Source organism: Colossoma macropomum, unplaced genomic scaffold (assembly GCF_904425465.1).
Source record: "Colossoma macropomum unplaced genomic scaffold, Colossoma_macropomum, whole genome shotgun sequence".
In the NCBI taxonomy this organism is placed as follows: domain Eukaryota; kingdom Metazoa; phylum Chordata; class Actinopteri; order Characiformes; family Serrasalmidae; genus Colossoma; species Colossoma macropomum.
In genome coordinates this window covers 5,887,155-5,902,969 of record NW_023494799.1, presented here as the reverse complement: position 1 = coordinate 5,902,969, position 15,815 = coordinate 5,887,155, and the positions used below count along the sequence as shown (strand labels likewise).

The 15,815-nt window shown below is 36.9% G+C and overlaps 2 protein-coding genes across 3 annotated transcripts in view; one reads left to right on the top strand and one right to left on the bottom strand.

Moving 5' to 3' along the window:
* Window positions 1–422: 422 nt before the first annotated feature.
* ing5a (inhibitor of growth family, member 5a) lies at window positions 423–7,753 on the bottom strand. The gene is made up of 8 exons (XM_036586677.1): window positions 7,614–7,753; window positions 4,939–5,010; window positions 4,684–4,850; window positions 4,479–4,590; window positions 3,904–4,003; window positions 2,716–2,851; window positions 2,272–2,333; window positions 423–2,172 (listed from the first exon to the last, which is right to left on the bottom strand). The coding sequence occupies exons 1-8, from the start codon at window positions 7,648–7,650 to the stop codon at window positions 2,133–2,135; spliced, it is 726 nt and encodes a 241-aa protein (XP_036442570.1). The 5' UTR covers window positions 7,651–7,753; the 3' UTR covers window positions 423–2,132.
* Window positions 7,754–8,982: 1,229 nt separating this feature from the next.
* impact (impact RWD domain protein) overlaps window positions 8,983–15,815 on the top strand; it is a 62,171-nt gene continuing 55,338 nt past the window's right edge. For both annotated transcript variants that reach the window (XM_036586879.1, XM_036586878.1), the window contains exons 1-5: window positions 8,983–9,184; window positions 9,303–9,431; window positions 9,525–9,577; window positions 11,677–11,739; window positions 12,244–12,329. In XM_036586879.1, the coding sequence (XP_036442772.1) occupies window positions 9,143–9,184; window positions 9,303–9,431; window positions 9,525–9,577; window positions 11,677–11,739; window positions 12,244–12,329 (373 nt within the window). In that variant the 5' untranslated portion in view covers window positions 8,983–9,142. The remainder of the gene's footprint in view (window positions 9,185–9,302; window positions 9,432–9,524; window positions 9,578–11,676; window positions 11,740–12,243; window positions 12,330–15,815) is intronic.

Sequence of the window (15,815 nt, the reverse complement as noted above, 5' to 3'; positions counted from 1 at the left end):
ACTGTTGTACCTTTGAGGGAACATTTACATTGTTTGTACCTTGATGAACGAAAAATGTACCTGAACAGAACCTTTATTTCTAACAGTGTAGGAGGAAAGTAAGCATGTTTGCAAAAAATGTAGCAATGGTTACATTGAGTTTTAACCAGAATACACCTTGAAGTCAGAAGGGTCAAACTCAGGTCCTTGAGGGTCACAGCCCTGCAGAGATTTGTCTTCACTTCCTCTAACACAGTGTATTTTTCAATAAAGCTGCATAACGTCAGCCAAAATTAAGGATTGTCCACTTATTGATTAGCTTGAGTTTATCTCAGTTTTGTGGCCTGACAGGACTGACACTTCTGGTTTAAGTTATCTGGCTGACTGAGAAAGCCTTTCCACCACTGCACTTGACTCTATAGATGACACCATACATGTAAGAATATTGCTAAATATTTATTTTTAAGAAAATCTGTACTGAACAACTATCCCACATAACAAGGTACATCGCTAAATATATGAAGTCATTTCACAGTAGATGTTTGGTTCTCCATAGTCTATGCCAATATTATGACAAACCAAAAGAAAAGAGCAAAGGAATAATTTCTGATTGTCATTCTTTCACTCTTTCATGCTTATTGAAAGATGTTTTTTCAATGGTAGCTTATGACTGTCAGTAATACGTTTTGTGTAGGGATGGTAGGGTGGGCCATGCAAGGCCAGCTGTAACGTAGTCGGAATACAATATAAATGCAGTTCCACATTTATCACAATAAAATCAGGCATTACAAGGTAATACAACAGCAGTGTAGCATACATCAGTGCTAACACCACCTAATCTCACTTTGGTAGATCCACTGGTATGTTTGTGCCACCTCTTAATATTTATTTATTTATGTATTTATTTTTTATTTTACAGCAACTGGTCACAAATGGCATGAGAGTCCTGTTCTTCTGGATCTCATCAAAAGCACTGGGCCAAACGAGGACCACTGCCAATTTAAAATCATTCACAGAATTCATGAAGCATCTCAGAATAGTAGTACTGATCAAAGATCAGCTGTCCTAGAATCATGATTGGGAAATACCCCTCTGCAATCTCAAATCAGACACATTAATACCTCGATTCAAGACATACGAATGAGCACAGATCAGATATAATCCATTAAGGATGATTTGCATCTACTGTGGCAAAGCAAACCCTGATCACATTCAGATTCCACATCTTTGGTGTTTCTTTTTTTGGTCCTCTGCTTCACTAAAGACCACTTCATTAACAGCACTTCACCACAGGTGGAGGTGGAAACGTGAGATTATTCTTAATGAACATGATTATGTGGAAAGAGCAGCTGATCCTGTGTCACCACTGCCACTCTGAGATACTTTGAAGAATACAGGCCTCAGTTTTGTGGTGCTAAATAGATATATATCTACTAAAAGTGCATCAAAGCTGCTAGAGAAGATGGCAGATACTGCCAAAACATCATTATTACTATTAATATACATTCAGAGATGGACACAAAGGTTTGTAAGTTAGCAAAATGTCACGTTCTTTTTTCGATCAGATGAGCTGCTGTTCATCTGGACGGAGTTACAGAAGTAGTCACTTCATAGTGCAAGTAAAAGAAAACCTTTTTGTTTTCCTTAAAGAAAAAAATCCTACATCCAGCAGGACAGCTGCACTTGGCATCTTTGACGTTTACATTAAACGAAAATGCTCAAAACTAAATGTAAGACCTCAGTCTTACTGTGAATGTTTTGCGCAGCAGTAATAACAAATGTAAAGAAGTACAATAAAAAGTTACAAGACTTACAGAGTAATGGATTTGGTGCTTGGAGTTCATATAGCAAGAAAGCCTACACTACCGTTTTCAGTAGAAGGGGATATACATACATAGATAAGCTTTCACTTCCCATATTTCGCCATAAAATTAAATGCATAAAATAGATACCAGATGACTTGCAGCACAAGATTCAGCTTTTGAATTAACAAAATGGACACATTTCAAGTACATCAAAAAATAAATTGTGACCCTCTTTTCCTTTATCATAGTCATATAGAAAGTAATATATATACTGTACATATCCTATTATACCACATATAGACAAAATACATATATATACTTATATATAAAAGTAATAGAATTAGAAATTTATTTTTTCTTCCGATCCTGGGTGCACCGCGGACAAAACCTAAAAAATGAAAAGCGTATTAGTGTCTTATTAAATCCACAGCATTCAGTTATCATTCACATCAGTACAAACTCCAAATTCCCCTTATTAATGACTTACCATTTCCCTTTGGGTTTTGTTGTAAGGTCCACACAAGCGAAGTGAAACCACTCAATTGGACACTATTCACAATAAAAAAAAGGAACAGAAGTGAACTGATTATATAACGACAAAAAAGTACTGAATAAGTTTAACATAAAGTCCATAAATTCCACCTGTGATCTAACCTACTGCTACACTGTGCTTGTGCTTAAGTGAGACAGTACTTTTGCAACAGAATGCTCAACTGTTGAGAGACATCGTTTCTGCAGTGCCCTCTTACACAGTCAATACATTATCCAGAATTTGTGTTGAGGGAGTGAATCTTCTAGCTGATGATTATTTTTAGTCTATTCAACAAAACGATTATGTTTTTTCAAAGTGATTTTTTTCTTTCTACACATTAAATAATAAAAAAAAAAAATTTAATGGCATTAAGAAAAAAAGGTGATAAGCAATGCTTACATCTGGGTTGTCACAGCCGATCATTTCTCCATATGACACTTGGTGGCACAAACAGTATGTGGGCTCATTGGGGTCTACTGGCATGTCTAAGACATCTGACGGGTGTACAGGTAAGAGGGATTCAGAGAATTCAGGGCTAGGAAAAAAGAAGAGAGAGGCATAAGACATTACTACCATATCAATATCACAACATAAAGGTACATGAGAATGGTGATGCTTTCAATAAAGAATTGAAAAAAGTACATCTGAACACATTAAATGGTTGAAATGTTTGAAGTGGTGTGTTGAATTTGAAACCTGTATTATGGACACGCTCCTGTCTCTTTTAATCATTTCTCATTTACCATCTTTCGTGGAAACTACAGCTACGTTCACATTACCAGGTTGAAGTGGCACAAATCTGATTTTTTGCCCTAATGTGACTCATATCTGATGTTTTCAGGGCCGTGCGGAAATCTGATGTTTTCAAATTTGACCTTAGCCACTTTCATATGTTGTCCTAGATCGGATGCGTATCCGATTCGTGGCCATGCGACCTTAATGTGACGCTCAGATCGGAATTCATGTGCTTTTTTTCCACTGCGCGTGCACCATCATTCAGCGTTACCATGGCAGCAGCGCCGAAGAGAAGTTAAAGCCTGTTAACAGTGGAAAAGCAGCTCCTCTCACCTTTTTCACCTTTGTCTCACTCTAATAATGAAGCTGAGAGCTGATCAGAGTTAATTATCTTCTCAGCAAAGGCTCGTTCAGCTCGTTAGCTTGTTTGCTGATGATGCATGTGATTCAGTCACGTAACGTTACTGAGTAGGATGTGTTCATGAGGGTCATTTCAGGATATTGGTTCGCTCACATTAATGACAGATTTGAGTCACTTACCTAAACTAGTGTGAACCATCGTGTCAGAGAGATCGGATTTGAGCAAAAAATAGGATTTGAGCAACGAGGCTTGTAATGTGAACGTAGTCAATGATTATCTAAGCCAAACAATCTATGCAGAACAGAATTTGAGCTCTGTAGATTCCAGACTTCAACACAAAATACTGAGAATCAAATCTTGACCCATGTGAACATGACAAAAATGCTACGTTATAAAGGCAAAGAAAATGACTAGTCCATTAGGGATTCACTCTGTGGGGAAATCCAGTCAAGCCTCATTTGCTACAGAAGAAGAATATTTTTAATTTTAACCTGTTTTTCATTTTTTTCTTTCGAGGTGAGTCATCATCTGAGCATTTTCTTCCTCTGCCTTTGGGTCCTCGCTTTTCCTTAAGCCCTCTTCCACCTCCTTCTGTAAAATTAAAAACACATGAATTTTTTTTTATATATTTATATTTTCAATGTAATCAGAGCACAGAATCTTCATATATACACTTTTTCAGTGCTAGTGTACTGGCAGAAGAAATCAGGTTTCAGCAATATTACGTCAGACTAAGATAAAATGAGAGACCAACACAGCATTATTCAACGCCAAGACTTCAGTGACCTAGTCATTTGTGGTAGCAAAAAGCCATACCATTGAGGTTTCTCAGAGAAATTCAATTGCGAAGCCTGTCTCAGGTCATGCTTTACCAAACTGCTTTTTGTGTAAACACATTTGCACATATGTCATTTTAAAACTTCATAATAACACTGAGGACTTAAGTGACAGCAGTGAATCCCACTTCACTGCGCATTGGTGGATATTTCATTAATGCAAGTGATGCAACATTTCATACCACAATATGTCCTAGAAAGCACGTTTCTGTAGCTAATTCCTGTCTTACTTTTGAGTGCTCTACTGTCTGGACTCTCATAGCCACCGACGTCAAGTTTCTCCTTTAGCTCATTCTCAAAGCGAGCCAGGTCTGCGTCCAGCCTCCGGATATGCTTGTCAACCTAAAAGACAGAGATAAAATCAATTCAAATCATTTACAGATTAATCTCAGATCTTATAACTGCTGCTCTAAAATACAACATGCACTCACTGACCATTTCATATGTCTGCATGGCAAGCTGCACTTTGTCATCGCTGTATTCTTTACACTTGCTGTAGGCGCTCTGGATCTTCTGCAGGTGCTCCACCCTCTGCTCGGATGCAAGGTTCCGCACATTTGTGATGTACTCTTCTGCAAGCTTATCAATCTCTCCTTTCTTTTCTACCATGTTGGAAGAAAAACATTTGTTCAAAAAAAACACAAGATGCTTAGAATGAAGTACACGAATGCCACATGACCACTGGCTTACCCTCTGTTCTGCTGTCCAGCTCTCGCATCAGGGTGAAGTTTCTCTGGAGTTCACAAGGCAAGTTTTCAATGCCTAAAGGGATGAAAAACATCTTTGTTAAAACTGTTATCACTGAAGAAAGCTTGGTAGTTTTCCTTTAACTTATGCACATCACAAGGTGAAGCCAATACCACATGCCAAATGAACAGAAGTGGGAAGTAAGTAGTTACGTTTACATAGTAAAAATGAGGAATTAATATTTTCGAATAGTTTTACTTCTCTTCTAATATACTTATGAGGACACTAATCAACTTTTTACTCATATCCTTTTGTAGGGATCCACAATCATAAGAGATTTTTCCTCCAAAAGCGACCAGCAATTGGCCAATTTATTGTTTTTATTTTGGCCAAACTTCCAATATAAATAAGGTGAGCCAGGTAACCGCATTCGCAATGTGTCTGAAAGCTGCTGCTACACCTATACCGAAATCTCTGGATATGTTGTGTTCCCATATCCTACATTTTTCTTATGTTTCTTTTTTTTCTCTTCTGTGATCCACTTTGGCATTTATCCAGTTTATGTACCGAAAAATAGTCACAATTCATTTTATCATTACTATTTTCCAACATATCTGTATCCCTTAGCTTTAAACAGGCTACTGTTTTCCTATTTTCACTTCTTTCAGACTGATATATGTAAACGACCTCTGCTCTGATTGGCTGTTCTGTATTCTGCCACATTCAGAAAGCAGCCCGGATTGAAACACTCTTGAACATGAGTGGGCATGGCTAAACTGCTTTAGTCTGAACAGACATATTCAAATGTGTTGGTTTTCATGAGATTACAAAAACAGTGAATTCAAAATGGGCTGTTCTTGCAGCCTAGTTCATAATTAAGGACTGTATGGACTGCAGAGTGAACGGTATATTTTGAATTCATAACAGCGTCTACATAATACATTACACTCCTATTTCAATATAATGAATAAAATTGTTTTTCCATGATATGGTCCTTTAGATCTAATTAGCTCTTGCTTTATTCAATTCATTAATTTTTTTTAACGTCAGCACAATATTATTTATGTTGTATTCATTTATCCAACAGCATTAAATTAGCTAATTTGGCTGTGAAGAAATCAGAAGAAGACATAGAAATTCATAACAGTAGCATCCCTACTTTTTATTTATTAACATTTTGTTCTTAATTACTTTTCTCCTGTTTAATTTCATGACGTTACATTGGTGACAGCATCGGTCCTACTTTGTGACTGGCCCTCTGACTTTTGAGGTTTCTTATTTCATTTAAGACCAAAATAATGCACCAAAAAGAAAAGATTAGAGCCTAACAAACTTCAGTTGTCTATGCTGATAGACAACTGATACCTGCTGTAAGTTCCACTGCATTTCCATGAGGAACTCAATGCTCAAGTAGTTTTTTACCCACTAAAATTGTTTTTGAGAAAATTGTATACTTATTTGAGTCACTACCTCATTGCATAACAGTTATTTTACTTTAGTATGAGGTTAAACTATGTTGCATACATATGTAAATGACGCTCAATTTGTATAACTGGCATTTTTAATTGGCATTAAATCTGCATTTATTAAACTTTTCCCTAAAACGCACAGCCTGCTTGGTTACATTATCTACATGGAACAGTACCACTAATTATCATGCCAAGTAACTTGGGAATAGAGCTGTGGTACTTAAAAACCACTGTATGTTTGAATAAAAAGAGAGCATTATAGAGATAGAGAGAATTAGTCCTGTTTAATTGTATTTAGTGCAGCATACTTTGTAAAATGTTCAATACAAATAACTGGACTCATTGTTTTTGAATCCAAAATTCAGTGTAGGACATTTTCTGTTCTAACTTCTCAGACGTCAGAAAAAAAATAAATATCGTGGCATTTCGTGTATCGTGAAAAACTTTAAGTATCGCGATATTACATTTTGCCATATCGCCCACCTTTCCATAGGAAGCCTCTCCTCTTATCGCAAAACCGCCGTTTTATCCAGCCGAGATAGATAAACAACTCGCACACAAACTGTCTACTCTAAATTTCTGGCCGAATCTTCTATTTTAACGTGAATTTTATCATAAAATGTTTGTTGAATTACGATGCAAGTACATGTCGGAAAACAGCCGTGCTAGCAAAACCGGAATAACTGTGACAACAACAGCAAGAGTAACGTTATTTATTATGAACAGCTAAGCCTAGTAGACACGACACGGCTATTTTTCTTATGATAACGTAAATTTGGTTAATAATTTGTAACACTCAGTTTGGAAAAAGGGTAAAAATCATATGCTTTGCCGAAAGTTTCAAGCAACACTGCGAAACTTTAATTACAGCAACGCTAGGCCGGCTAACGTTAGCGCGACGGCTAACTTAGCACACGGCTATCAGACTGGCAATTCTAATTCCCCAATTTAAAGTTTAAATCTATTTCAGCTTAATCTGAGAAAATAATCCACAGATGAGGAAGTTTGTTAGTCTTTTACGAAACCTGTCATATATTCAGAGACACCAGCATTTGTCAGTCCGACGTTAGCTGGTTGGCTAGCGGAGATTAGCCTAGCTACCCAACTCGCTTGCGCCACTCCAAGCAGCTCATCGGGCCGCCAAAAACAGCTCGACACCAGACTTGTTTATACGATTTCACAGTTTCCTGAAAACTTGTTATTACTCACTGTCAAGGTAGTGTTCGAGGTAAATAGCCGTCGCCATTATTTCCGACCTTCAGCTCAAAACGTAGCTTTAATAGTTTTTCGTCTCAGTGCCTGAACTAGAACAACATTGGCATTTCATTAATTATTCATAACCCGCCTTATTTCCATTGGCCGAGACGCCACTGTTTTGCATACTTTCATCTGATTGGGCGGTATTGGGGTTTGGCTTATTTCTTAAACATTATATGAACATACATATATATCCTACATAACACCATCACGTGATAATTCACGCACATGGGAAAATATAGAAATTATTTTCATATATAAAATATATGTGTAAAGTGAGATATTCCACTTTAATGCGTATGAACTACAAAATATACTTATAATCAATTTGCCTGTGATTTCCCCCATGATTACATTTGTGTCAAAAGCAGAAAATATGATTATTTTATAAAGTGCGAGTCATTTCTGTAGCATAACAATTATAAATAAAGCTGGTGAAAGTGTTTAGGAATGTGCATTCAACATTTTATCAAAGGACCGAGAAGTGAAGAGGTTGTAGTGTCGGAGAGTTGTGTTTTAAATAAGAAGAAAACGTTTTTTTTTAATGCAGGTTTTTTAAAACTTGGAAAATTAACATAGACGTCGAAAGGCCTGTATAAAACAGTGAAACGGGCTTACAGGAAGGAGACTGTGCACAACATAATCTCTATCAACAAATGTGTTTTGATTAATCACAAGAATGTAAAGATTTTGTGCAGTAATATGGTACACCTCCTTCAACCACACATGTTTGTAATGTTCAAAATATACACACATACATGCATATACACACACGCACACGCACACACACACACCATATATATATATATATATATATATATGTGTGTGTGTGTGTGTGTGTGTGTGTGTGTGTGTGTGCATGTGTGTGTACTACACAACCATATATATATATATATATATATATATATATATATATATATATATATAGTTGTGTAGTGAAGTGAATCAGCTGGAGAAGGTGTGGCAGACTGTGGCTGGAATTGGACTCTGCAGGGAGATAGATCTCCTGGAGTTGGTGACCACGGCTGTGAAGCCTCCTCTATTCTTTTCTGTTCAGTCACATGTCTGTCCATCAATTAATCCGTCCATCCATCCATCCATTTATTTATATATGAGTGCATGTATGTATGTATGTATGTATGTATTGGTGGCTTTATAGAAGAAATTATTAAAAATGAACTTTTTAATTCAAACAAAAAAAAGCAAAATTATCTTCTATGTTTTTTTCCACTTAACATATAAAACAGTACTAATAATTTATTACTAATATTCCCCTTTAAATGTTCTTTTTTAATGACCATGTGACAGCGCTCGTGTTTGACCCCGGAAATAATCTCCTGCATGAACTGTTTGGGACCATGCAAAGAGAATGAAAGTGAGAAACAGCCCAGATTAATAGTTCGCAGTAGCTCAGATTAATGTGTCCAGTCTGTAACAGGGCGAATAGAAGCGGTTTACGGACGGAGATGTGCTTTAAGTAAATGGACGCTAGTTTGGAAAGTTCGAGCGACCTCCAGTCTCAGGTGGGCTGAGCTTGTACAGCTGAGGGTCTCGCTGTGTTTGCAGGTTTAATACGTTTCAGCGACTGAAAAGGGCTTAAAGAAGCTGTTGCTGTTTGTGTTTCGCTGATATTCTCCTCAGGTTGAAGAGATCGAAGCGCTTTCCGCCATATATGGTGACGAATGGTGTGTGATTGACGAGGCATCGAGAATATTCTGCATCCAAATATCAGATGGCATTTATGAGCCCAAATGGTCTGTTTGTCTGCAGGTACAGATTTCATTCTGAGTCTATCATCATCATCATCATCATCATCATCTTCATTATAGTTGTTGTCATTTATTCTTATTCTCTTTTTATAAGATCATACTCCCAGAAGACTACCCAAGCTCTGCACCTCCAATATACCAAATAAAGTAAGTGCAGATTCAGTGTGACCACAAGAAGGGACAGTTGTATATACTGGTAGGGCTGGGCAGTGTATACTTAATAATATATATCCTTATTGTGATACATTATGTCACAATACAATATGCTGTTTTGAACATATCATGTATATCAGTTTGTAGTAGTTTGTAGGACAATGGCCGAGTGCATGTTTCATTATAAAACATATAATATTGTGTAATACACATAAATATTGTGACATATTGTGCATCGTGAAAATTTCTTGAAGTATCACAATATTATATTTTTGCAATAGTGCTCACCTCTATAATCTGGTCCACAAAGGATACTGTCTGTTTAGTTCACGTCAGTTAAAACAGTAGGCACACTTATTTGGTGCAGCTGTAGCTCTGTTAGCTCTCTGCTGTTGCTTTTGGTACAGGCACTGGTTGGTTTTCCATCTTTGTCAGTCTTGTTTTATAAGTAGGGATACATGATATGGGAATTCTGGGCTGATATCCAGTATTTTTCATGTACATGCAGTACATGCCATTAAGTACAGGTTATTCGTTTTTCAGCATCGGGGTTGGGGGGAGGGGGGGGTGAAGCATACAGTACTGTGCGAACTTTTTAAAATACATTTTTCTTGGCTGTAACTGTGTTTCTGCTTGTGAAACATCATACGACATTAGAGTAAATGTAAAAAAAAAACCATTAATTTAAACATATTCTTTTTTTTAAATTAAAAAAAGTAGTTCAAAGTCTCCACCAGCACACCTTATTTAATTTAATGAAAGATTGATGAGCTAAACCAGGAATTGCATGATAACTACAAATAATACTCTGCTTCCTTGAGGAGAGGCTTAGAAATGGTTAAGCAAACATCACATAATAGCTTATAATATTGATCTTATTTGTATTTGTTATAATATTAGTATTTTTCTGGTCAAATAATGCTTGCTGACAATTTTTGCAGCTACTTTAAACCTTTACACCGTATTGTATTTAAATAAATACACAGAAACCTCAACAACTTAATATAATCTCAACATTTTCAGTGTTGCCTTTATTACAGTATCCATTATTTTCCAGAGACTTGCTTTCAGTTTATCAAAGAAATCTGCAGGATATTTTTCCGCATCTTCAAGGTTCAGTATTAGAAGTTGTTTTTACTCTCTGCTTCTCATAATCCAAGTTATGTCGGATATACAAAGTTTAACTTGTTGGTTTTAAGACTGTAAGGAGGGGTTTTCTTGACAGTAGGGTGCACAAAAGTAAAGAGTGGACAAATTAAATATTGATAGATTTGATGTTGTATTTAGTTGGTGAGGCTTCTGTGTAATCTTTTTTTAGTTATGTTTTCTGCTTTCTTTCCTAGTGCTAAAAAATGAGTAACTTGTTCTTGATGTCCATTTTGACTGGAAATTAAATAAACGAAACTGTGGTCTCTGATTTTTGTGCTCTACTCTGTCTGCCGATGCTGACATGTAAACATTTCTAAAATATTACGAGTTTTTGCTTTGATTTGATCTTTCTGACTTGATGGTTCACCTTGTGATTGCATCTCAGTCTTCAAACTGTTGATTAGTTATATGAGGAGTGCTTCTGCTTGGTTGGACTAAACCTGCAGCCACACTGGTCATTCACGGAAAAGATCGGTGACCCCTACTTTAATGCTTCTGCAGCGTTTATGATAAGGATGCTATTACCTGCAGTGGAAAAAAAATGACGGATTCTCAATGAGGTTGAATGGCCTTGAATCAAATATGCATTCAATCCAGGACCACATTTGAAAGTGTCTCAGATCTAATTTGAAAGATTTGGCAGATCTATATATTAAAAAAATATTGGATATCTGCCTTGGCCCAAAATGTTTGCCTAAATTGCCCAAAATGGTCTGCTCTTCCAGATTACAATAAATACGTCATCAATTATCAATCTGAAGTATTAGTCAGATCTAAGTGATGTTGATATATATATTTTTAAAGCAATTATCTGCTAATAAGCATATGATTCTGACATCATTGTGCATTCCTAGGCATAATCTTGGGCGTGGCAATCAGTAGTAGCTTTGTGAAAGAACACGTGCAGCAACAAATCAATAAATCATGTTTTGTTTCTGTTCCAGTGCAGGATGGCTAAGAGGACCCGACAGAATCAAGCTCTCAAACAGCCTAGAGGAGCTGTATCTGTAAGCATATTGTTGTGTATAAGCAACTCTCACAGCTTTTTTCCACTCTAAACCGGCATCCAGGATCCAGTTTCTAATTAAGCTCTAGAACGCATGAGGAAGCTCGTTATCACAACACACACAGCTGTGATTTGGCACAAGCTGAGGGCTAATGTTATATATCACTGCTGTCAGAACAAAAACGTGTCTCCAAAATGGTTACTTTACAGGAGAAGAAAAGAACCTACTTTACTTTTAATGTAAGTCAATGGAACCAGACTTTCTCCAAGTCATTCTGGGCCATTTCTTTTGGTCCAGTCATAATGAAGCTGACACAGAATGCAAAGGGCAAGAGGCATTTTCAAAATGTAAAAAACTGAAAAACAACAAAAATGGACATTTGAGGTTTTGTTCAGACAGCAGCAATATACTTTTATATATGCATACACAGTGATATCACTATTAATTGATTAATGTTATAACAACATTGATTCTCTGGTGATTGTGTTTATTCTGTCATTGCAGGGAAAATGTTGGAGAGAGCATCCTTTACCTCTGGGTGGAGAAAATCCGAGAATTCCTGATAGAAAGGTCTCAGTGTGGAAACACAGGTACACAGCACAAGTCAGAATGTGACAGTGGATTCATCTCAGTGTTCCAAATAATTATTATTAAGTTTATTTGCAAACCAGAACTGCTCCCTGCTACAGGTTCCAATCAGTCTTTTTGAGCAAAGCCATGAAAGAGATGAACGTTTCCTTTCAGATTCATTCAGGTGTGGAGCACCACTACGGCACAAAAGCTTCCACTGTGGCAAGCCAGTAGTGGCGAAAACAATGCTGTGAATCATAATTATATGACTTTCTTCCATCGCTCACTTTAAAGACATGCAGATTTATATTTTAATGCAGTCAGTCACCCTGAAATGAAGTTATCTGTTTGGGTCGCAGAGTAAAGTGCGTTATGTGAGTCACCGGATGCGCTTGTCATGGCTTCTAGTAGCAGCTCATTTATCACAGTGTTGCAGGCCTGATGCTTGTTGCAGCTACATCGGTTATCTGCTGTAATTTAAAGGAAGAAAATAACTAATGTGGTTAGAAGCTCTAGGACTGCGTTTTCGGCAAAACTTTGTATATTGTGTCATACAGTAAGCTACGTGAACTGCTGGTTTCTGCAGCTTAACCTTTAGAGATAGAACTGAGGTTGCCACAGTTTAAACCCATTTTGTTTTTTGATACAACTTTATATGCACTGTGTATAAAATGTTATACATATTCACAGTTGAAAGAATGTAATTGTGTGGAATTTTAGCGATTTATGGAAATTAAATTGGTCTTGGATAAATGGGTCAATGGAAGTACATCTGCACACACTGAGCACTTTATTAGGCACACCTACCTTGTATCTGCACTTATTGTCTATTATATCAGCTCCATTTACCATATAGGTGCACTTTATAGGTCTACAATTACAAACTGTAGTCCAGCTGTTTCTCTGCATACTTTGTTACCCTGTTCTTCAGTGGTCAGGACCCCCACAGGACCACCACCGAGCAGGTATTATTTGTGTGGTGGATCATTCTCAGCACTGCAGTAACGCTGACGTGGTGGTGGTGTGTTAGTGTGTGTTGTGCTGGTACGAGTGGATCAGACACAGCAGTGCTGCTGGAGTGTTGGTCATCCTCTAGTCCTTCATCAGCGGTCACAGGACGCTGTTGGCTGGATATTTTTGGTTGGTGGACTATTCTCAGTCCAGCAGTGACACTGAGGTGTTTAAAAACTCCAGCAGCACTGCTGTGTCTGATCCATTCGCACCAGCACAACACACACTGACACTCCACCACAACATCAGTGTCACTGCAGTGCCAAGAATGACCCACTACCCAAATAATACCTGCTCTGTGGTGGTCCTGTGGGGGCCCTGACCATTAATGAACAGGGTAAAAGGGGGCTAACAAAGTATGCAGAGAAACAGATGGACTACAGTTTGTAACTGTAATTGTAGAACTACAAAGTGCTCTTATGTGATAAGTGAAGCTGATAAAATGTGCAATAAATGTTGATACGAGGACGTGTATCTAATACAGTGCTTGGTGAGTGTTCGTATGTCATGCATAAAATCACAGAAAAAATTTGGCCATAAAAACAAGTTAAATGTTTGGTAGTGTGTTCTATTAGTAAACACTGGCATCAAATCCACTTACACACTAGATGTCAGTGTTTTATTGTAAAATCTCTCGCTTGGCAGCACAGCTCTCGCCTGTAGGGCATCACTTGCTTCTTGTTTTCTGAAACTTTATATAATTAGCAGACTCCACCAGCACTTTAGACATGGTCTGACACGATTGTGTGGAATTGCCTGATCTTGCTTGCTCCTAGTCTTTGGTTACCTGCCTCTAAATATGAGGTCAACTGCTCTAGATTTAAGCCTTTTGAGCTTTCTGGGATTTTGCATTGCATGTTACATTAGCCGCCTGACTGTCAGTTAGTTTCTACCAGAGATGCGCAATAAGATCGGAATCATATAAGTGTCAGTAGATATTTGCTTCATAAAATGTTGCCATCCGATTTGACTGGAGTTTCAATCCAGTAAGTGGTTGTGTATTCATTGTACTCTGGAAGAGTGTTTAGCTGTGAATATATATACACATACACATATCTCTGTTGTCAGAAGAAAACCTTGTATCTCCATTTTTGATGTTTTTCGGTTTTTCACATAATTTGAAAGTGCCTGTTGCCTTTTACATTGTAGGTAAATACCATGATGAATGGATTAAAAGAAATGACCCAAAATAACTTGGAATAAAGTCTGGTTCCATTGACTTACATTAAAAGTAAAGTAGGTTTTTTCCTTCTCCTGTAAAGTTAGCATTTTGGAGATACAAGGTTTTCTTCAGACATCTCCTGTAGGATTAGAAATGCAGTAAAAACATATATTTCTCTCTAATCCTAATCCAAATCAATCTTATCACTCACACACACACACACACACACACACACACATCATCTAAACCGCTTATCCTTCTGGGTCACGGTGGGGTGCTGGAGCCAAGATACACCCTGGATGGGTCGCCAGTCTCAATCTTATCACACTTTTCTATTTTATAAATGCCACATATGCACATAAAAAATATGATATCTGCATTGGCCTACAGTTCCCATATCAGTGCATAGTTACACGTGCACAGTGTATGATTCTCTCTTGAGAGATTCAGAATCGATTCACAAAAAATGTGGTATCAGATATTTATATAGGCTTCAAGCTTCCCTCACTTTAAAATAAACACCTAATTAAAGTGCTATAAAGTGCTATAAACTATATTTGACATGTTCATGATTATTTGACAAAAAATAAAAAAATAAAAAAACTTATAAATGATTAGAATTTCCATTTCCATTACTGTTTTAATGTGTTAAATTACAGAGCTGTATGGCAGGGATTCTGAACTCTAGTCTTTTTTTTTTTAGTAATTCATTAGCATTTAACATTTCTGATGATAAATACTACTAGCTATACTGAATTCCATATGTGACACAAAAACCCCAAAAAGATCAAATAAAATGATTTTAAAAAGAAATAAAAATACAAATAATAAAACTTATTATTATTGTTATTATTATTATTATTATTATTATTATTATTATTTTAGATTTTAGGTCTGACCCATTAGATGGTGAAACAGGCCTGTAGACTCAACAAGTGCATAGTGTGTAGGTTCAGTTAACGCTATTTGTCAATGACTAATACAGTGGACAAAATAAAATGTAGGCTGTAAAATTTTAAAATTGAGATTTATCGAAAATTATTCTATCATAAATTGCATCTTTGCACCATGAATCAAAGTTGAAATCAAGTCATGAGGTACTGAGAGTCTCACCCCTACTCACCACCCAGTATTATGTGACCTTAGAGTACTGATAGAATGAATTCATGCATTAGAGTTGATTAGGGATGCCTAACCGTAATACAGGCTGGTATTTACTTAAACCATGCAAATTTTTCTGTGTAAGGATTATATGATATAAATACTGTTAGCCAGCCAAGCACCCTACATTAGAATGCTGTGCATGCACATCCGTGGATGTGTTAGGTGGTTT

Excerpts from the sequence above, each read along its gene's own strand:
- ing5a (XM_036586677.1), bottom strand. The coding sequence starts at position 7,650 with ATGGCGACGGCTATTTACCTCGAACACTACCTTGACA. Across the intron at positions 4,851-4,938 it reads GCTGGACAGCAGAACAGAGG|AAAAGAAAGGAGAGATTGAT; the intron begins GTAAGCCAGTGG and ends CCAACATGGTAG. Across the intron at positions 4,591-4,683 it reads CCATGCAGACATATGAAATG|GTTGACAAGCATATCCGGAG; the intron begins GTCAGTGAGTGC and ends TCTGTCTTTTAG.